The sequence below is a fragment of the Arachis hypogaea genome, chromosome 5 (assembly GCF_003086295.3).
Source record: "Arachis hypogaea cultivar Tifrunner chromosome 5, arahy.Tifrunner.gnm2.J5K5, whole genome shotgun sequence".
Lineage (NCBI taxonomy): Eukaryota > Viridiplantae > Streptophyta > Magnoliopsida > Fabales > Fabaceae > Arachis > Arachis hypogaea.
In genome coordinates, this window is record NC_092040.1 from 62341680 (window position 1) to 62361887 (window position 20208).

Consider the following 20208-nt stretch of genomic DNA (forward strand, 5'->3'; position numbering starts at 1 on the left):
TCTTCGTGAACTTAGATAAAACAATATTGGAAGCATATATCAAGTATAGAGTCATCTTTTGCTTCTTACTTAGATTTTTTTCAACTTCAGGTTGGTAAGAAAGCTTCTTAATTATACTATGGAATGAATATTCTGAATGCATTGATTGTGAATGAAGAATTGGGACTGTTCTGAATTTTAGTATGTAAATTGAATTTCTGAGTGCATGTCTTTTTGGGGCTTCTCAATAATTCTGAATTTAGGGGTTTGCTTTCAATTTTTCTGAAGTTTTCATGTGGATCAACATCTTCCTGGTGCTTTTTCAGTTCCATCTTTTTGACCCTGGTTAAACAAATTCCCACTATTATATTTTTATTGCAGCTTCTAGTCTAAAAGCTGTGTTAAGGTACGGAAAGAAGCAGTTTGCGGTTGATGAGACCAGGCGTGATACTAGAGAATTGTCCAGTGCCTTCATGCAATGAACCACCAGTATTGAGTACTTGGTATGAACTTTTCTTATTGCTTTTTCTCTTTTTCTTATCTTCGTGAACTAGATAAAACAAAATTGGAAGCATATATCAAGTATAGAGTCCTCTTTTGCTTCTTACTTAGATTTTTTTCAACATCAGGTTGGTAAGAAACATTCTAAATTTTACTATGGAATGAAATTTCTGAATGCATTGATTGTGAATGATGATTGGGAATGTTCTGAATTTTATTTTGATTATGAATTCTGAATGCATTGAATCTTAATTTTTGGGGATTCTTTATAATTCTGATTTTAGGAGTTTTATTTCAATTGTTCTGAAATTTTCATGACTCTGATTGTTGCTGCTTAGGGTTTTCTGAATTTTTGTGCATCTTAATTCTGATTTCTGAAGCTGTTTCCTGGGGAAAAATACGACGATCTGCAAAAACTGTTAAGGTACATCCTCTATATGATTTCACAATTTCTTTCCTTTTTGTCAGAATTCTCTAAATTGATGCGGTGAATGCTATGGCTGTAGTTTCATACTTTTGGGTTATTGTAGCCAGCTAATATCATCAATCATCATCCTGATTTAGAATATATCACAATTCAGACCTTATTTATTCTTCTGAATCATATTGCTGTGCCCGTACTTATGTTCTTGATTGTATATATGGTTTTGAATACAAGTATGTGCAATTTCTATTCTCTTTTTTACATAAATTCTTAGATATCACCAAGCATCTAACCTACATCAAGCAGTTAGAAAAATTAAAATCTTAACCCATATAATTCAATGTTACTCTTTATATATATAATTTAATCAAAGTTCAATTAGCACAACACAAATTGGGCATGCAAATCATACATTTAATTTATATCAATCAATAGAAATATATAAATCAATATAGAGAGATAAAGGGATAATTAAAAAAATAACCATATAAATTAAATTAAAATACTTGGATCTCAAGACAAACCCTACCTTGAACCTTTTAAATCTTTCAGTTACTCTTAAAGTCTAGTATTATGTTCCATGAATTACAAGACTTTATGTAGTAAAAGTTGTAACTAAAGAGTTATGGAAGCTTGGGTTTTCACTGTATTTTTTTTCAGCCGCTCAAAAACAGAATTAAGTTCATGACATTCCTCTTGGGTTTTATTCATAAATTCTAGGAAACATTTTTTGTGCAGAGAAAGGAACAAGGAATATCTATTTTTGAACTAGAGGATGATATTTGATAATGACATTAATCTATTTTTGTGTTTATCCTCAATCATGCGACATTATATTTTGTGTGTCTGTGCTTAGAAGGCAAGCAGCATGTTTTATTTGATTATTTAAATTGCATAAGCTTTTGTGCTTGTGTTTGTGTTTGTGTGTACTTGGTGCAGGACAGTGACTTGGACTTTTGTTCGATTATTATTTTTTGTTTGATTTTTCTATTTTCCACATGGAGTAATGTAAATTTGATACTTTCTTCTGTTATACAGAAAGATTACTTCAGAGGAGTTTGAAGAACATTAGTGGACATTCTAGGACTTGAAGATTGCAATTTGTTTAGCCATGACTCCGTAAGTTTTTTTTTTTTTATCTTACTTATACTTGTATGTTTTCATATGTATATTATGACCTTTGTGCAGTTTTTTTTTCATGTTGAATGTCTTTATGTGTCTTTTTCATTGTTTCCTAATTTTAATAATAATATTTTTATGTGCCTTTTTTATGAATTTATATATTTACTGTGCATGAACATTATTATTTATATGGTTATTAGTTAAATAGTAGTAATAATATATGAATAATTAGGTTTTCCCAAGACCTAGAGAAAGATTGGATGAGTTTACCGAGAGATAAAGCCGAGTTTAGTAACGGTGTCAATGACTTCTTAGACTTTGCTTACTCCATCGGATACCCACAAGGAGAGGAAATCTTATGCCCTTGTGCAAAGTGTTGTAATTTCTTGTGGCACAAAAGACAAACAATTTATATTCATTTGATTGCCTTTGGATTCATTAATGGTTATACGAGATGGATTCATCATGGGAAAAGCGTAGTCGGCATGGATGTTGATAGCGATAGCGATAATGAGATTGATAGTGAGAGTGAGACTAACTCGTACGACGACATGGACGCCTTGTTGAACGATAGATTTCGGGATGTGGCACAAGCGGAAGGGATAAAAGAAGGTATGAATGAAGATGCAAAGAAATTCTATAACTTGGTTGAAAAGGCTAGCAAAGAACTGTATCCCGGTTGCGACGGGTTTTCTACGTTGTCTTTCACTATCCGATTATACTTGTTAAAGTGTCAACATGGGTGGAGTAATGCCTCTTTTACTTCTCTCTTGGAGTTGCTAAAAGAGGCTATTCCTAACTTAAATATTCCTACTTCTTTCAACAAAGCCAAGACTATGGTGAGAGATTTAGGTCTTGACTATAAAAAGATTGACGCATGCCCGAACGATTGCATGCTATATTGGAAAGAGTACGAGAAGGACACATCTTGTCATGAATGTGGCGCTTCGCGTTGGATTGTGCATCCTGTAGTTGAAGCTGATGTTTTGCCTTCAAAAAAATATCACAATATTCCTGTGAAGACGTTGCGACACTTTCCCCTAATTCCCAGGCTTCAAAGACTATTCATGTGCTCAGCAACAGCTAAAAGCATGAGATGGCATGACGAAGAACGCAGAAAAGATGAGAAGTTAAGGCATCCCGCTGATGGACAGTCATGGAAGGACTTTGACAATCGTCATACAAATTTTGCTCTCGATCCCTGTAATGTGAGACTTGGCTTGTCAAGTGACGGATTCAATCCATATCGAACTATGAGCATATCTCATAGCACATGGCCTGTTGTTTTAATGGCTTATAATTTGCCGCCATGGATGTCTATGAAATAGGAATACTTTATGTTGTCGTTGCTAATCCTTGGACCAAAGTCACCAGGAAATGATATAGACATTTACTTGCAACCTTTGATCGAGGAGTTGAAGGAGTTGTGGGAGGTTGGGGTGGAAACATATGATGCATCAAAAAATGAAACCTTCCAAATGTATGCAGCTCTTATGTGGACAGTTAGTGATTTTCTAGCTTACGCAATGCTATCTGGTTGGAGTACAAAAGGGAAGCTAGCTTGCCCTTGTTGTAACCATGAGACTTGTTCTAACTATCTTAAATATAGTCGCAAGACATGCTATATGGGTCATCGTGCCTTTCTGCCTGAGGATCATCCATGGAGAGCTAATAAGAGATCTTTCAATGGAAAAGTAGAATATAGGCAAGCTCCACCATTATTGTCGGGTACTGAAGCTTTAAGTCAGTTGGAGTATGTGGATAATTCATTTGGGAAGCTAAAACCAAAGAAAGATGGTCCATGGAAGAAGAGGTCAATATTCTTTGATTTACCTTATTGGCAGTATAACACATCACGACACAATTTAGATGTGATGCACATAGAAAAGAACATAGTTGATAGTATTCTTGGAACTCTCTTGGATATTTCTAGCAAGACAAAAGATCACACAAATGCTCGATATGACTTGCAAAAAATGGGCATTCGAAAGAACCTTCACCCCAAGAAAACAAATGGTAGGAAAAAGGTGAAGCTAGCAAAGGCATGCTACTCAATGACCAATGCTGAAAAGTCAATTTTTTGTGACGTCTTGAAGACAGCAAAGTTGCCAGATGGCTCTGCTTCAAATATTTCTCGGTGTGTGAACCTTTTGGAGAGAAGAATATCTGGTTACAAGACTCATGATGCTCATTTCATGCTTCACTATTTGTTACAAATTCCTATCAAAGGAATACTTCCAGATCAAGTTGCAGTTCCTTTGATTCGACTTAGCTCATTTTTTCGTCAATTGTGTCAAAGGTCTATCACATTACAAGAGATAGATCAATTACAAGAGGATATTGTCACAACATTATGCCAATTAGAGAGGATCTTTCCTCCTTCTTTCTTCGACATAATGATTCATTTGCCTATTCATTTGGCTAATGAAGTGAGATTGGGAGGTCCAGTTCAATTTCGGTGGATGTATCCTCCCGAAAGATACATGTGTACTTTGAAGTCCTATGTTCGAAACAAAAGTCGTCCTGAAGGATCTATTGCAGAGGCATATTTGGTTGAAGAATGTTTGACATTTTGCTCGCGTTACTTACATTCTGGTGTCCAAACAAAATTGAATAGACAACCCAGAAATAATGATGAACCTAATAATTCTATGATGGAAACTACAGATGCATTTTCGAATCTATTTCCAAAAAGAGGTGTTCCTTTGGGTGCAAAGAAAGGTGAACCTTTTCTCCTTGACGACAAGTCTCGAGAGCAAGTTCATAGCTACATATTATTGAATTGTCACAAAATAGACGACTATGTTAGGTAAATCATACTAATTCTACTATATTTTGGTATTTTAATTAGAAATTGATAGGTCTGTTTTATACTTACAAATATTATACTTTTGAGTTTTAGTGAGCATGAGACTTATCAACAAGGAACACGATGGATGAGAGCTAAAAACCATAGCAAAAACTTTCCTACATGGTTTAAAACACGTGCTTTGCGGCATGATGTTCCAAATTGGATAAAAGAGCTCTCTAGAGGACCAAGCCAATGTGCAAAAAGATATTCTGGTTATTTTATCAACGGATATAGATTTCACACTAGGCAACGTGAGGTAAGACGCAAGACACAAAATAGTGGAGTTACTTTAGTAGCATTAACGACAAGCTTTGCAAGCACAAAGGATGCAAATCCAATTCATGAAAATGTTTCTTATTATGGTAGAGTGAATGATATCATTGAGTTGGACTACTATGGAAATTTTAAGGTTACATTGTTCAAATGTGATTGGTATGAGGCTAGGGAGGATGCTTATGGCTCGACATATGTGCATTTTAACAAAAAGTGCTATCATGAAGAGCCTTTTGTATTGGCATGTCAAGTGCACCAATGCTTCTATGTGCAAGATGCATTTGATAAAAATAAACATTATGTAATGAAGACTATTCCAAGGGACCTATTTAGCATAAGTGATGAAGTTGCCATTGATGCTGAAGATACTTATGAAAATGAGCCATTTGATAATTCGACGGTTCCTTCTATACCTAATGATGATGGTGAAGTAGACTTGGTAAGGAATGATTTGAATGAAGTTCTAGTCGATGTCGCAAAAGAAGTCTATTTTTCCCAAGAGTATAACACAGGATCGGATGAAGAATATGATTCTGAAGACTTTTGAGTGACTTGTTTCCCTCTTTTATGGTATATAAGTCAAATTTATCGCTTTATGTTAGCAGTATTCAACTTGTTTTTCCTCTTTTATGTTCTGATTGTTGCTTCTTAGAATTTTCTGAATTTTTCTGCATCTTGATTATGAGTTTGTGTGGGACATATTTTTCTGCATTTTGAATTTTTTTGCATTTTTCTGCCTTTTGAGTGAAGAATATGATTCTGAAGACTTTTTGAGTGACTTATTTCCTTTTTTTATGGTATATAAGTCAGATTTATCGCTTTATGTTAGCATTTTTCAACTTGTTTTCCCTCTTTTATGTTCTGATTGTTGCTTATTAGAATTTTCTGAATTTTTCTGCATCTTGATTATGAGTATGTGTGGGACATATTTTTCTGCATTTTGAATTTTTCTGCATTTTGAATTTTTCAGCATTTTTCTGCCTTTTGAGTGAAGAATATGATTCTGAAGAATTTTTGAGTGACTTGTTTCCCTCTTTTATGGTATATAAGTCAGATTTAATGCTTTATGTTAGCAGTTTTGAACATGATTTGCTGAATATTATGATATAGAATTTGGTAATTGTTTGTTACGGTTTACCTCTTCCCCTTATTAGATGCATATGCAATTGTATTTACATGGCTGTTTTAATATTTTTATACAGCAACCTAATGGAAAACGGAGCAACTTCAAAGAGGAAAAGACTGGTAAAAAAGTATCAAGCTCATGCAAAAGTTAAGGAATTTGAAATGAAGGAAGTATCTTCTGCTGCGAAACTAGTTCGGAATTTTATAACCAAAGGTGATAAAGGAAGTAATCAAGCCAAAATAGCACAACAGCCTAGGAGAAAAATTTCAGAAATTGGAGACAAATATAGTAGGGAGAATTCAATGGAATGGAGAAATAAAACACTTGTAGACAATGTTATGAACCGGTCTTTGAGGTCTTCCCAAAACCAAGTGAGGAGTAATGTTCAACTAGAAGAACAACCAATTCCTAAGAAGATGAATAGTAAGGCAAAGTGTCCAGCAATGGCTCTTGATGTCTTTTTGCATACAGAAGGAGTAGAAGTGGAAAGGGAAGAGGAAGATGACTTTGAGTCAATTGGTGAGGATGCTGGAGCTACTGAAAAAGAACCAGCTAACTTGATAAACTTAAAAAATAACTTAAAGCGTCCAGCAATGACTCTTGATGCTTTTTTGGGTGATCAAGGAATTCATGTGGAAAGAGAAGAGGAACAAAATGAAGTTCCAACTACTGAGGATGCTAGATCTAGGCCATCCCCGAATAATGGAGAAAATGTTCATATCCCCTCTGAGGAAGATTATATTGGTGAACATGAAAGTGACAATTTTGATGTAGAAGGAGATCAAGTTATGGAAGAGGCTCATGTAGAAGGTGATGTAATTTAGTTTGTTGCTATTTGTTTTACACTTTCTTTTTATCTATGAGCATGGGGCTGCCCTTTCCATACCTTTCACGGCTGTCTTTGGTTTTAATTTGTACTATTTCTCAATTTTTAATTTAGATACTTCAAAGGTTAAAAAGACTCGTGGAAAAACAAGATGCCTAAAGATTTATGCAAGAACTTGGGAAGAAAGGGAGGAAGTGACTTTTGATCAGGGAGCAGCCGTGGGGCCAACAGCTCAGAGAGTGAAGGATTTAACTAATTTTATTGGAACAATGGGAAGGAATAGTGACTTAATTACCTTGATGTACACTAATTGGAAAGCTGTGCCTAAGCAAATCAAAAAGCGCATTTGGAAGTATATTAATGTAAGCTCCATTTATTTTTATGTTTATGCCATCTGTTAATAATAATTTTATGCATATGATATGATGAAATTGATGTGTTTGTAGTCAAAGTTCATTCTTCCAAAATCTTTAAAGTTATGGGTGATGACTGGTGTTCAAGGAGCATGGAAGCGTTACAAAACAAGAATAAAAAAGAAGCATTTTGAACCATATTCTGGAAATATTGAGGATATGTTGGTGAATTGTCCTTTGGAAATTCCAGAAATACAATTTCGGAAGCTAATTGCATATTGGAGTATTCCAACTGTCAAAGTGAGCTAGAGGATTTCAATTATTATTATTTGATATGATCAAGTATAATTCTTTCAATTTTTATATTTTTTTCATCATTGTTTATTTTAAACACAGGCCATGTGTGTTATAAATTCTGAAAATCGCAAGAAACAACAATGGAGGCATAAAATGGGCCCAATCAATTTTGCAAGAGTGCGTGTTGATTTGGTAAGGTCACATTTGAGTTAAAATTCTCTACTTGTTACTTCTCCCTAATTTTAGTATGTTATAACTTTGTAATTGTTATCTTGATCTGTAGCGTGAGAAAAAAGAGAACAAAGAGGAACCAAATCAAGCTGAAATGTTTGTTGCAACTCGGAATGGACTAAAAGGGAAAACACTTGATGTAGAAACACAAGCTATTATTGTAAGTTCCTCTATAATTTTCTTGTTTTAGTAGTTGTTTTATGACTGTCATGGATGCTATTTTTTTGCTGTTTTATGGCTATCGTGATTATTGTTATCATATCTATTTTGCGGCTGTTTCATGGTTGTTTCATGGGCGGTTTCATGGCTGATTTAGTTGCTGTTTTATGGCTATCATGGTTGTTGTTTTAGTATCTACTTTATGACTATTTTGTGGTTGTCATGGTTGCTGACTTGCTGCTTTCTATGTTTATTTTGTGGTATCTATTTTGTGTCTGTTTCATGGCTGTTTCATGGGCTGTTTCATGGCTGATTTAGTTGCTGTTCTATGGCTATTTTATGTCTGTCTCTGGCTGATTTAGTTGCTATTCTATGGCTATTTTATCCATGTTTTATGGCTATCATGGACTGCTATTTTATGGTTATTTCATGGCTGTTTTATGGTTGATTTAATTGCTATTCTATGACAATGTACAACCATGTTATATGGCTATCATGGACTGTTGTTTTATGGCTCTTTTATGGCTATTTTGGATTGCTGTCCCTATTAGTTATCAATAGGTTTTTGGATTCTTTCATTGAATTTTTATCACTAAAAATAGACATATCATATATTTATGTGTATAGGATAAACTTGATGATCTCCAAGAAGCTGGAGAAACTCCTACTAATGCATTTCAAAAAGTTTTTGGTAAAGAGAATCCAGGAAGAGTTCGATGTTATGGAAGAACTGTTACAAAAACTTCTCTTAAGAAAAATAAAGAAATAGATGAAATCAAAAAACAAAGTGAAGAGAAGGTAACAGCTTTAAAAACTGAATTAGACGACCATAAGCAACGACTGCAAGGATTGGAAGATATTGTCAAACTTATGTTGCAACAAACTTCTCCTGGTATGAATGTTGATGAAGCACTTTCTCTCTTGCGATCTAAGCAATCGTCTGCAAATAGTGCACAAGATCCAAATTTAGTTCCTCGGCATTCTCCTCCATCGACTCATATACCAAATCATGAATAGGTATATGTATGCTAATTGTTGTACCACTTGAGTATACATATTATTGTATAGCTGATGTTTTGACTATGATTTTTTTGTTCATTTAAATTTGACTACAGCTTTCTTATTGTTGGAGGAAGTTTTTTGAAGACATAAAGACAATTCTTGCCACAATGGTGAAGCACAAAGTCTTCTTGGTTTTTAGTGGACAACTTAGTTTCTTTTTTGTTTAAGTTCATTAGCAGAAAAACATGTATTTTGCTTACTTAGGTTTATTATTTATTTGACTTGGTAACTTATTAGCAAGTATATATGTTAATTGGTACTTGGAAGACCTTTCTATATATATATTCAATATATATTATTATCTTATTCAAATGCGGGTGTTATATATTCTTCAAATGTCATATAAATATAACAAAGATAAAAAAATATTATTTTAGATATTAAAAAAGAGAATCTAAGAAAAATTCAATAAGATGTTGCTTTAGGTATTAACAAAAGACAACTATAAATAAACCTACATAAGTGTTGCAGTAGGTCTATAAAAAAGGCAACCTAAAAAAATTTGGACAAGTGTTGCTTTAGGTATATGAAAATGCAACTTAAAAAAACCTGAACAAGTGTTGCTTTAGGTGGAGGAAAAGGCAACTTAAAAAAATTTGTACAAGTGTTGCTTTAGGTATATGAAAAAGCAACTTAAAAAACTCTGGACAAGTGTTGCTTTATATATTAGAAAATACAACTTGTAAAAAGTGTTGCCATAGCGTTTCGTATAAAGCATTGTGTTTGGGTGCTCTAAGGCAACCCTTTCACAGAGTTGCTTTATTTTGAGAAAAGGCAACGTTTTTTGAAAGTTGCCAAAAAAAGGGTTCCCTTTAATATACAAAAGCGTTGCCTTAGACCAAAGGTAACGGCCGTATAGCCAACCCCCAAAAAAGCGTTGCCTTTTGTCGGAAAGTGTTGCCTTTTATTATAAGCAACACTTTCTCTTATTATAAGCAACGTTTTTAAAGGGTTGCCTCTGCCTGAATTTGTTGTAGTGATGACTGAAACAAGGTCCTCCATTAGAAACTTGGAGGCACAAGTGGGTTAGCTGAGCAAGAAAATTACTGAACTCCCTTCTAGTACTCTTCCACGCAATACAGAAGAAAATCCAAAAGGAGAGTGCAAGGCCATCAACATGGCCGAATTTGGAGAGGAGGAAGAGGCAGTGAACGCCACTGAGGAAGACCTCAATGGACGTCCACTGGCCTCCAATGAGTTCCCCAATGAGGAACCATGGGAATCTAAGGCTCAAAATGAGACCATAGAGATTCCATTGGACTTACTTCTGCCATTCATGAGCTCTGATGAGTATTCTTCCTCTGAAGAGGATGAGTATGTCACTGAAGAGCAAGTTGCTAAATACCTTGGAGCAATCATGAAGCTGAATGACAAGTTATTTGGTAATGAGACTTGGGAGGATGAACCCCCTTTGCTCACCAAAGAACTGGATGACTTGTCTAGGTAGGAATTACCTCAAAAGAGACAAGATCCTGGGAAGTTCTCAATACCTTGTACCATAGGCACCATGACCTTCAAGAAGGCCTTGTGTGACTTAGGGTCAAGTGTAAACCTCATGCCTCTCTCTGTAATGGAGAAGTTAGGGATCTTTGAGGTGCAAGCTGCAAAAATCTCACTAGAGATGGCAGACAATTCAAGAAAACAAGCCTATGGACTTGTAGAGGATGTTCTGGTAAAAGTTGAAGACCATTACATCCCTGCTGATTTCATAGTCCTAGAGACTGGGAAGTGCATGGATGAATCCATCATCCTTGGCAGACCCTTCCTAGCCACAGCAAGGGCTGTGATTGATGTTGATAGAGGAGAATTAATCATTCAAGTGAATGAAGAATCCTTTGTGTTTAAGGCTCAAGGATATCCCTCTGTCACCATGGAGAGGAAGCATGAAGAGCTCCTCTCAAAACAGAGCCACACAGAGCCCCCACAGTCAAACTCTAAGTTTGGGGTTGGGAGGCCACAACCAAACTCTAAGTTTGGTGTTGAACCCCCACATTCAAACTCTAAGTTTGGTGTTGGGAGGTTCCAACATTGCTCTGAGCACCTGTGAGGCTCCATGAGAGCCCACTGTCAAGCTACTGACATTAAAGAAGCGCTTGTTGGGAGGCAACCCAATGTTATATTTTATCTATTTTCTTTTGTTATTTTATGTTTTCTGTAGGTTGATGATCATGAGAAGTCAAAAAATCAATTGAAAAAGCAAAAACAGAAAGAAAAACAGGAAGAAAAATAGCACACCCTGGAGGAAGAACTTACTGGCGTTTAAACGCCAGTAAGGCTAGCAGATGGGCGTTTAACGCCCAGTCTGGCACCATTCTGGGCGTTTAACGTCAGAAAGAGGCACCAGACTGGCGTTAAACGCCAGAAAAGGGCAAGCACTTGGCGTTAAACGCCAGAAATGGGCACCAGCCCGGCGTTTAACGCCAGAATTGGCTAAAAACGCATTTTTGCATGCCATTTGGTGCAGGGATGACTTTTTCTTGACACCTCAGGATCTGTGGACCCCACAGGATCCCCACCTACCCTACCACTCTCTCTCTTCTTCACCCATTCACCAATCACCTCAACACCTCTTCCCCAAAAACCCTTCACCTATCAAATCCCATCTTTCTCTTCACCACTCACATCTATCCTTCATAAAACCCCACCTACCTCACCCTTCAAATTCAAACCACTTTCCCTCCCAAACCCACCCATACATGACCGAACCATGAGCCCCACACTCCTATATAAACCCATCTTCACTCCTTCATTTTCACACAACCTAAACACCACTTCTCCCCCTTTTTGGCCGAACACAAAGCCATTCCCTTCTTCCTCATTTCTTCTTCTTCTACTCTCTTCTTTTTTCTTTTGCTCGAGGACGAGCAAACCTTTTAAGTTTGGTGTGGTAAAAGCATTGCTTTTTGTTTTTCCATAACCATTTATGGCATCCAAGGCCGGAGAAACCTCTAGAAAGAGGAAAGGGAAGGCAAAAGCTTCCACCTCCAAGTCATGGAAGATGGAGAGATTCATCTCAAGGGTGCATCAAGACCACTTCTATGAAGTTGTGGCCTTGAAGAAGGTGATCCCCGAGGTCCCTTTTTCACTCAAAAAGAGTGAATATCCGGAGATCCGACATGAGATCCGAAGAAGAGGTTGGGAAGTTCTTACCAACCCCATTCAACAAGTCGGAATCTTAATGGTTCAAGAGTTCTATGCCAATGCATGGATCACCAAGAACCATGATCAAAGTGTGAACCCGGATCCAAAGAATTGGCTTACTATGGTTCGGGGGAAATACTTGGATTTTAGTCCGGAAAATGTAAGGTTGGCATTCAATTTGCCCATGATGCAAGGAGATGAACATCCTTACACTAGATGGGTCAACTTTGATCAAAGGTTGGACCAAGTCCTCATAGACATCTGTGAAGAGGGCGCCCAATGGAAGAGAGATTCAAGAGGGAAGCCGGTTCAACTGAGAAGGCATGACCTCAAACCCGTGGCTAGAGGATGGTTGGAGTTTATCCAACGCTCAATCATTCCCACTAGCAACCGGTCCGAAGTTACTATACACCGGGCTATCATGATTCATGGCATCATGATTGGAGAAGAAATAGAAGTTCATGAGGTTATAGCTCAAGAACTTTATAAGGTGGCGGACAAGTCCTCTACCTTGGCAAGGTTAGCCTTTCCTCATCTCATTTGTCACCTCTGCTATTTAGTTGGAGTTGACATAGAGGGAGACATCCCCATTGATGAGGACAAGCCCATCACTAAGAAGAGGATGGAGCAAACAAGAGACCCCTCTCATCATCAAATCCCTGAGATGCCTCAAGGGATGCACTTTCCTCCACAAAACTATTGGGAGCAATTAAACACCTCCCTAGGAGAATTGCGTTCCAACATGGGACAACTAAGGGTGGAGCACCAAGAACATTCCATTCTCCTCCATGAAATTAGAGAAGATCAAAGAATCATGAGAGATGAGCAACAAAGACAAGGAAGAGACATTGAGGAGCTCAAGCACTCCATAGGATCTTCAAGAGGAAGAACAAGCCGCCATCACTAAGGTGGACCCGTTCTTTAATTTTCTTGTTCTTTATTTGTCTGTTTTTCGAATTTTAATGCTTGTGTTTATCTGTGTTTGTGTCTTGTGATCATTAGTGTCTTATTGTCTATGCCTTAAAGTTATGAACGTCCTATGAATCCATCACCTATCTTGAATGAAAAATGTTCTTAATTGAAAAAGAAAAGAATTGTATGAATTTTGAATTTTATAACAGTTTAATTATTTTGATGTGGTGGCAATATTTTTGTTTTCTGAATGTATGCTTAAACAGTGCATATGTCTTTTGAATTTGTGGTTCATGAATGTTGGCTCTTGAAAGAATGATGAAAAAGGAGACATGTTACTGAGGATCTGAAAAATCATTAAAATGATTCTTGAAGCAAAGAAAAAGCAGTGAATACAAAAAAAGGAGAGAAAAACGAAAAAAAGGGGAGAAAAGAAAACGAAAAAAAAAAGAGAAAGAGAAAAAGAAAGAGAAAAAGAAAGAAATAAAGTTGTGATCCAAGGCAAAAAGAGTGTGCTTAAGAACCCTGGACACCTCTAATTGGGGACTCTAGCAAAGCTGAGTCACAATCTGAAAAGGTTCACCCAATTATGTGTCTGTGGCATGTATGTATCCGGTGGTAATACTGGAAGACAGAGTGCTTTGGGCCACGGCCAAGACTCAATAAGTAGCTATGTTCAAGAATCATCATACTTAACTAGGAGAATCAATGACACTATCTGGATTCTGAGTTCCTAAAGAAGCCAACCATTCTGAATTTCAAAGGATACAGTGAGATGCCAAAACTATTCAGAGGCAAAAAGCTAAAAGTCCCGCTCATCTAATTAATACTGATCTTCATAGATGTTTTTGGAATTCATTGTATATTCTCTTCTTTTTATCTTATTTGATTTTCAGTTGCTTGAGGACAAGCAACAATTTAAGTTTGGTGTTGTGATGAGCGGATAATTTATACGCTTTTTGGCATTGTTTTTAGTATGTTTTTAGTATGATCTAGTTAGTTTTTAATATATTTTTATTAGTTTTTAGTTAAAATTCACTTTTCTGGACTTTACTATGAGTTTGTGTGGTTTTCTGTGATTTCAGGTATTTTCTGGCTGAAATTGAGGGACCTGAGCAAAAATCTAATTCAGAGACTAAAAAGGACTGCAAATGCTGTTGGATTCTGACCTCCCTGCACTCGAAATGGATTTTCTGGAGCTACAGACGCCCAATTGGCGCGCTCTCAACGGCTTTGGAAATTAGACATCCTGGGCTTTCCAGCAATATATGATAGTCCATACTTTGCCCAAGATTTGATGGCACAAACTGGCGTTCAAAGTCACCCTCAGAATTTCCAGCGTTAAACGCCGGAACTGGCACCAAAGTGGGAGTTAAACGCCCAAACTGGCATGAAAGCTGGCGTTTAACTCCAAGAAGAGTCTCTACACGAAAATGCTTCAATGCTCAGCCCAAGCACACACCAAGTAGGCCCGAAAGTGGATTTTTATGTCATTTACTCATCTCTGTAAACCCTAGGATACTAGTTCTCTATATATAGGACCTTTTACTATTGTATTTTCATCTTCGGACACCTAGTTCTTAGATCATTGGGAGGCTGGCCTCACGGCCATGCCTAGACCTTGTTCTTATGTATTTTCAACGGTGGAGTTTCTACACACCATAGATTAAGGTGTGGAGCTCTGCTGTACCTCGAGTATTAATGCAATTACTATTGTTCTTCTATTCAATTCCGCTTGTTCTTGTTCTAAGATATCACTTGTTCTTCAACTTGATGAATGTGATGATCCGTGACACTCATCATCATTCTCACCTATGAACGTGTGCCTGACAACCACCTCCGTTCTACCTTAGATTGGGTGAATATCTCTTGGATTCCTGATACACGATGCATGGTTGATCGCCTGACAACCGAGCGCTCGCCTGACAACCAAGCCAGCCATTCCGTGAGATCAGAGTCTTCGTGGTATAGGCTAGAACTGATGGCGGCATTCAAGAGAATCCGGAAGGTCTAACCTTGTCTGTGGTATTCTGAGTAGGATTCAATGATTGAATGACTGCGACGAGTTTCAAACTCCTGAGGGTGGGGCGTTAGTGACAGACGCAAAAGAATCACTGGATTCTATTCCGGCCTGATTGAGAACCGACAGATGGATAGCCGTGCCGTGACAGGGTGCGTTGAACATTTCCACTGAGAGGATGGGAGGTAGCCACTGACAACGGTGAAACCCTTGCATAAGCTTGCCATGGAAAGGAGTAAGAAGGATTGGATGAAGACAGTAGGAAAGCAGAGAGACGGAAGGGACCAAGCATCTTCATACGCTTATCTGAAATTCCCACCAATGAATTACATAAGTATCTCTATCTTTATGTTTTATTCGTATATCACCCATATCCATTTGAGTTTGCCTGACTAAGATTTACAAGGTGACCATAGCTTGCTTCATACCAACAATCTCTGTGGGATCGACCCTTACTCGCGTAAGGTTTATTACTTGGACGACCCAGTACACTTGCTGGTTAGTTGTGCGAAGTTGTGTTTATGCCATGGTATTAAACACCAAGTTTTTGGGTTCATCACCGGGGATTATTTGATTTGTGAAAAGTATTGATCACAATTCCGTGCACCAGACTCCCCTCTCAACCATTACCCAACCTAAAGGGTGGTATTAATGCCATCACCCTAAGGTCCGGAACCACATTGCAAGAGAGGAATCAGGGAGAACCAACTCCATCTGAACATACCTCAGCTGAAGAGGAAGTGGAAATAGAAGATGTTGAAGAAGAAAAGAACATGCAAGACATGGCTGAAGAAGAAGACGCCAAATCACAGGAAGAAGCACAAAAAGGCGCAGACACTATAGAGGACGCCGTTCCTATTCCATTTCTACAACTTGCAAGGAAGCCCAGGAAGCAGTTGGAACCTGATCCCAAAATGGTAGAAATATTCAAAAAGGTTGAGGTAACTGTTCCCCTTTTTGATGTCATTCAACAGGTACCTAAATATGCAAAGTTTCTAAAAGATTTGTGCATACACAAAGACAAAATTAATGAGTTAAAAACTATCCCTTTAGGAAGTTCTATATCTGCTTTAATGGGAAATATACCTGAAAAATGTAGTGATCCAGGTCCATGCATGGTTAACTGTACCATTGGAAGTGTGATATTTTCTAACTGCATGTGTGATTTAGGAACATGTGTTAGTATAATGCCTTTATAGTGTGATATTTTCTGACTGCATGTGTGATTTAGGAGCATGTGTTAGTATAATGCCTTTATCTGTATATGATGTTTTGAGGCTCCCTCCCTTAAAAAGGTCGGTAGCTCGTTTTGTGTTAGCAGATAAAAATATTATTACAATGGCTGGAGTTGCTGAAGATGTATTACTGGGCATTAAAGGTCTCACTTTCCCCATTGATTTTTACATCCTGGAGATGCCCCAAAATGACTCAGAGAAGCCATCATCTATTCTACTCGGACGACCTTTCTTGAAGACCTCAAAGTTCAAATTAGATGCTTTTGCAGGCACATACTCTTTTGAAATAGACGGCCGAGTAGTAAGCTTCAATCTTAATGGAGTTATGAAGCACCCTCCAGAAGATCGTTCTATCTTCCAGTGTGACATCATAGATGAAACCGTAGCTGAAGTTCACCAGGAAGAGTTTGAGGATAAGTACATAGGACAAGGTCCAAGTGTGGGAAATTCCGAGGACAATGCAGACACTCTACCACTTCCACCAGTTCCAGATAATCCAGAGCCAGACCATGATCAGAAGTTAGAATTAAAACCCCTCCCTCCACACCTCAAATATGCTTACCTCGAGGACAAGCAGAAGTTTCCAGTTATCATTGCATAGGACCTCACTTCTCAGCAGGAAGAGCAGTTACTTAGTGTGCTGAGGAAGCACAAGAAAGCAATTGGGTGGAGTTTAGCAGACATAGTAGGCATCAACCCCCAAGTTTGAGAGCACAGAATATTTCTAGAAGAGGGAGCAAGACCTGTCCGTCAACCCCAAAGAAGACTGAATCTCACTATCTTGGAAGTTGTCAAAAAGGAAGTGACCAGACTATTGGAAGCAGGTATCATCTATCCCATTTCAGACAGTGAATTGGTGAGCCCAGTACAAGTGGTGCCCAAGAAGTCTAGAGTCACTACAATGAAGAATGAGCATGAAGCGCTCATAGCAACCAGAGTACAGAACGCTTGGAGGGTCTGCATTGATTACAGGCATCTCAACCAAGCTACTCGTAAGGATCACACCCTCTTCCATTCATTGAACAAATGCTGGATCGCCTGTCAGGTAAATCACATTATTGCTTTTTAGATGGTTACACAGGCTATTTCCAGATTCATATAGCTCCTGAGGATCAGGAAAAGACTACCTTTACATGTCCCTTTGGGACTTATGCTTATAAGAGAATGCCCTTTGGCCTGTGCAATGCACCAGCTACCTTCCACAGGTGCATGATGAGTCTTTTCTCTGATCTTATTGAGGACTGTATGGAAGTTTTTATGGACGATTTTAGTATTTATAGTGATTCTTTTAACCTTTGCTTGCATAGTTTATCTAGAGTATTAGATAGATGTGTCAGTACAAACCTTGTATTGAATTTTGAAAAATGTCATTTTATGGTTAAACAAGGAATCGTACTGGGACATGTTGTATCTAATACTGGTATTTCTGTAGATCCAGCAAAGGTAGATGTTATTTCTAGTTTGCCTTACCCCTCTTCTGTGAGGGAAGTCCGTTCGTTCCTTGGACATGTAGGTTTTTACCGAAGATTCATTAAGGACTTTAGTAAGGTAGCACTTCCCCTATCCAGATTACTGCAGAAGGATATTGAGTTCGAGTTCAGTGAGGATTGCAAACAAGCATTTGACAAGCTGAAAACAACCCTAACTCAAGCTCCAATTGTGAGAGGACCAGATTGGAGCCAGCCGTTTGAAATCATGTGTGATGCTTCCAACCATGCAGTAGGAGCAGCGCTGGCTCAGCATGAAGGTAAGGATCCTTTTGTTATTGCCTATGCGTCTAAGACTTTAGACACTGCCCAGTCCAATTATACTACTACTGAGAAAGAGCTTCTTGCTATTGTTTTTGCTCTGGATAAATTCCGAACTTATTTACTTGGTACTAGAGTAGTAGTGTATGCGGACCATGCAGCTTTAAAGTATCTATTAGCTAAAAAGGAGTCCAAACCAAGGCTCATACGTTGGATACTACTATTACAAGAATTTGATTTAGAAATAAAGGATAGGAGTCGTAACCAGAATCTAGTGGCAGAACACTCGAGTCGCCTTGAGCACATTAAGGATGATTCTACTCCTATAGATGATAATTTTCCATTTGATAACCTGCAAGCAGTATCTGAGGTAGTCCCTTGGTACGCACCTGTAGCTAATTATCTAGTTAGCCGCAGATTTCGTCCACACTTTTCTAAGCATCAAAGGGACAAGCTGAAAAGCGAGTCTAAATATTATATATAGGACGACTCATATTTATGGAGATGCGGCACTGATCAGGTAATTAGACATTATGTGCTGAATCAGAATTTCAGCCCATTTTAGAGGCATGTCACTCATCTGAAAGTGGAGGACATTTTGGCCCTCAAAGAACAGCTAGAAAGATCTTAGACTGTGGATTCTGGTGGCCTACACTTTTTAGAGATGCTGCTGAGTTTTGTAAATCTTGTCTCCCATGCCAAAAATTTGGTAATATATCCAGGAGGGATGAGATGCCTCAACAAATGATGCTTTTCTGTGAAATTTTTGATGTTTGGGGCATTGACTTCATGGGTCCATTTCCAAATTCTAATGGTTATTTTTATATATTGTTAGCTGTGGATTACGTTTCCAAATGGGTGGAAGCAATTCCTACCCGCACTGATGATGCTAACACTGTTGTTTCCTTTGTGAGAAACCATATTATTTGCCGCTTTGGATCACCACGAGCAATCGTGAGCGATCAAGGCACCCATTTTTTTAACAGGAGACTAACATGATTAATGAAGAAGCATGGGATAATTCATATGGTTGCAATAGCATACCATCCTCAGACCAATGGGCAAGCCGAGGTGTCAAATAGAGAGATAAAGCGTATATTGCAGAAGATAGTCAAACCTCATAGAAAAGACTATAGCACCAGGCTACAAGATGCACTATGGGCATATAGGACAGCATATAAAACACCCATTGGGATGAGTCCTTTTCGCTTAGTTTATGGAAAAGCTTGTTGATGAGCGGATATTTTATACGCTTTTTGGGGGTAATTTCATGTAGATTTTAGCATGTTTTAATTGGTTTTTAGTAGAATATTATTCGTTTTTAGGCAAAAATCATATTTCTGGACTTTACTATGAGTTTGTGTGTTTTTCTGTGATTTCAGGTATTTTCTGGCTAAAATTGAGGGAGCTGAGCAAAAATCTGAGTTAGGCTGAAAAAGGACTGCTGATGCTGTTGGATCCTGACCTCCCTGCACTCGAAATGGATTTTCTGGAGCTACAGGAGTCCAATTGGCGCGCTCTCAACGACGTTGGAAAGTAGACATCCAGGGCTTTCCAGCAATATATAATAGTTCATACTTTGCGCGAAGATAGATGACATAACTTGGCGTTGAACGCCAAGTACATGCTGCTGTCTGGAGTTAAACGCCAGAAAAACGTCATGATCCGGAGTTGAACGCCCAAAACACGTTATAACTTGGAGTTCAACTCCAAGAAAGGCCTCAACTCGTGGATAGCTTTAGTCTCAGCCCCAGCACACACCAAGTGGGCCCCAGAAGTGGATTTCTGCACCAATTATCTTAGTTTACTCACATTTTGTAAACCTAGGTTACTAGTTTACTATTTAAACAACTTTTAGAGACTTATCTTGTACCTCATGACATTTTCAGATCTGAATTACATACTTTGTGATGGCATGAGTCTCTTAACTCCATTGTTGGGGGTGAGG

At 37.9% G+C, this 20208-nt stretch overlaps 2 protein-coding genes across 3 annotated transcripts; both read left to right on the top strand.

The window, feature by feature from the left end:
- Positions 1–3363: 3363 nt before the first annotated feature.
- On the top strand, positions 3364–5697 carry LOC114927771 (uncharacterized). The gene is made up of 2 exons (XM_029298717.1): positions 3364–4835; positions 4929–5697. Exons 1-2 carry the CDS (start codon positions 3364–3366, stop codon positions 5695–5697), a joined length of 2241 nt encoding a protein of 746 aa, XP_029154550.1.
- A 661-nt stretch (positions 5698–6358) lies between these two features.
- On the top strand, positions 6359–9484 carry LOC112799709 (uncharacterized). 2 transcript variants are annotated; one of them, XM_072236523.1, is made up of 7 exons: positions 6359–7086; positions 7217–7464; positions 7549–7755; positions 7852–7944; positions 8036–8143; positions 8770–9159; positions 9258–9484. In XM_072236523.1, the coding sequence occupies exons 1-6, from the start codon at positions 6360–6362 to the stop codon at positions 9157–9159; spliced, it is 1773 nt and encodes a 590-aa protein (XP_072092624.1). In that variant the 5' UTR covers position 6359; the 3' UTR covers positions 9258–9484. The 2 variants fall into 2 exon arrangements, with proteins under 2 accessions (XP_072092624.1, XP_072092625.1); XM_072236524.1 differs by having other exon boundaries at positions 7852–7929.
- Positions 9485–20208: the final 10724 nt, after the last annotated feature.

What these genes read in the sequence shown, in the direction of transcription:
- LOC114927771 (XM_029298717.1), top strand. Translation starts at nt 3,364, where the DNA reads ATGTTGTCGTTGCTAATCCTTGGACCAAAGTCACCAGGAAATGATATA. An exon ending in AAAATAGACGACTATGTTAG is followed by an intron (nt 4,836 to 4,928) that starts GTAAATCATACT and finishes TTTGAGTTTTAG; the next exon opens with TGAGCATGAGACTTATCAAC.
- LOC112799709 (XM_072236523.1), top strand. Translation starts at nt 6,360, where the DNA reads ATGGAAAACGGAGCAACTTCAAAGAGGAAAAGACTGGTAAAAAAGTAT. An exon ending in GGAAGAGGCTCATGTAGAAG is followed by an intron (nt 7,087 to 7,216) that starts GTGATGTAATTT and finishes TTTTTAATTTAG; the next exon opens with ATACTTCAAAGGTTAAAAAG. An exon ending in GCATTTGGAAGTATATTAAT is followed by an intron (nt 7,465 to 7,548) that starts GTAAGCTCCATT and finishes ATGTGTTTGTAG; the next exon opens with TCAAAGTTCATTCTTCCAAA.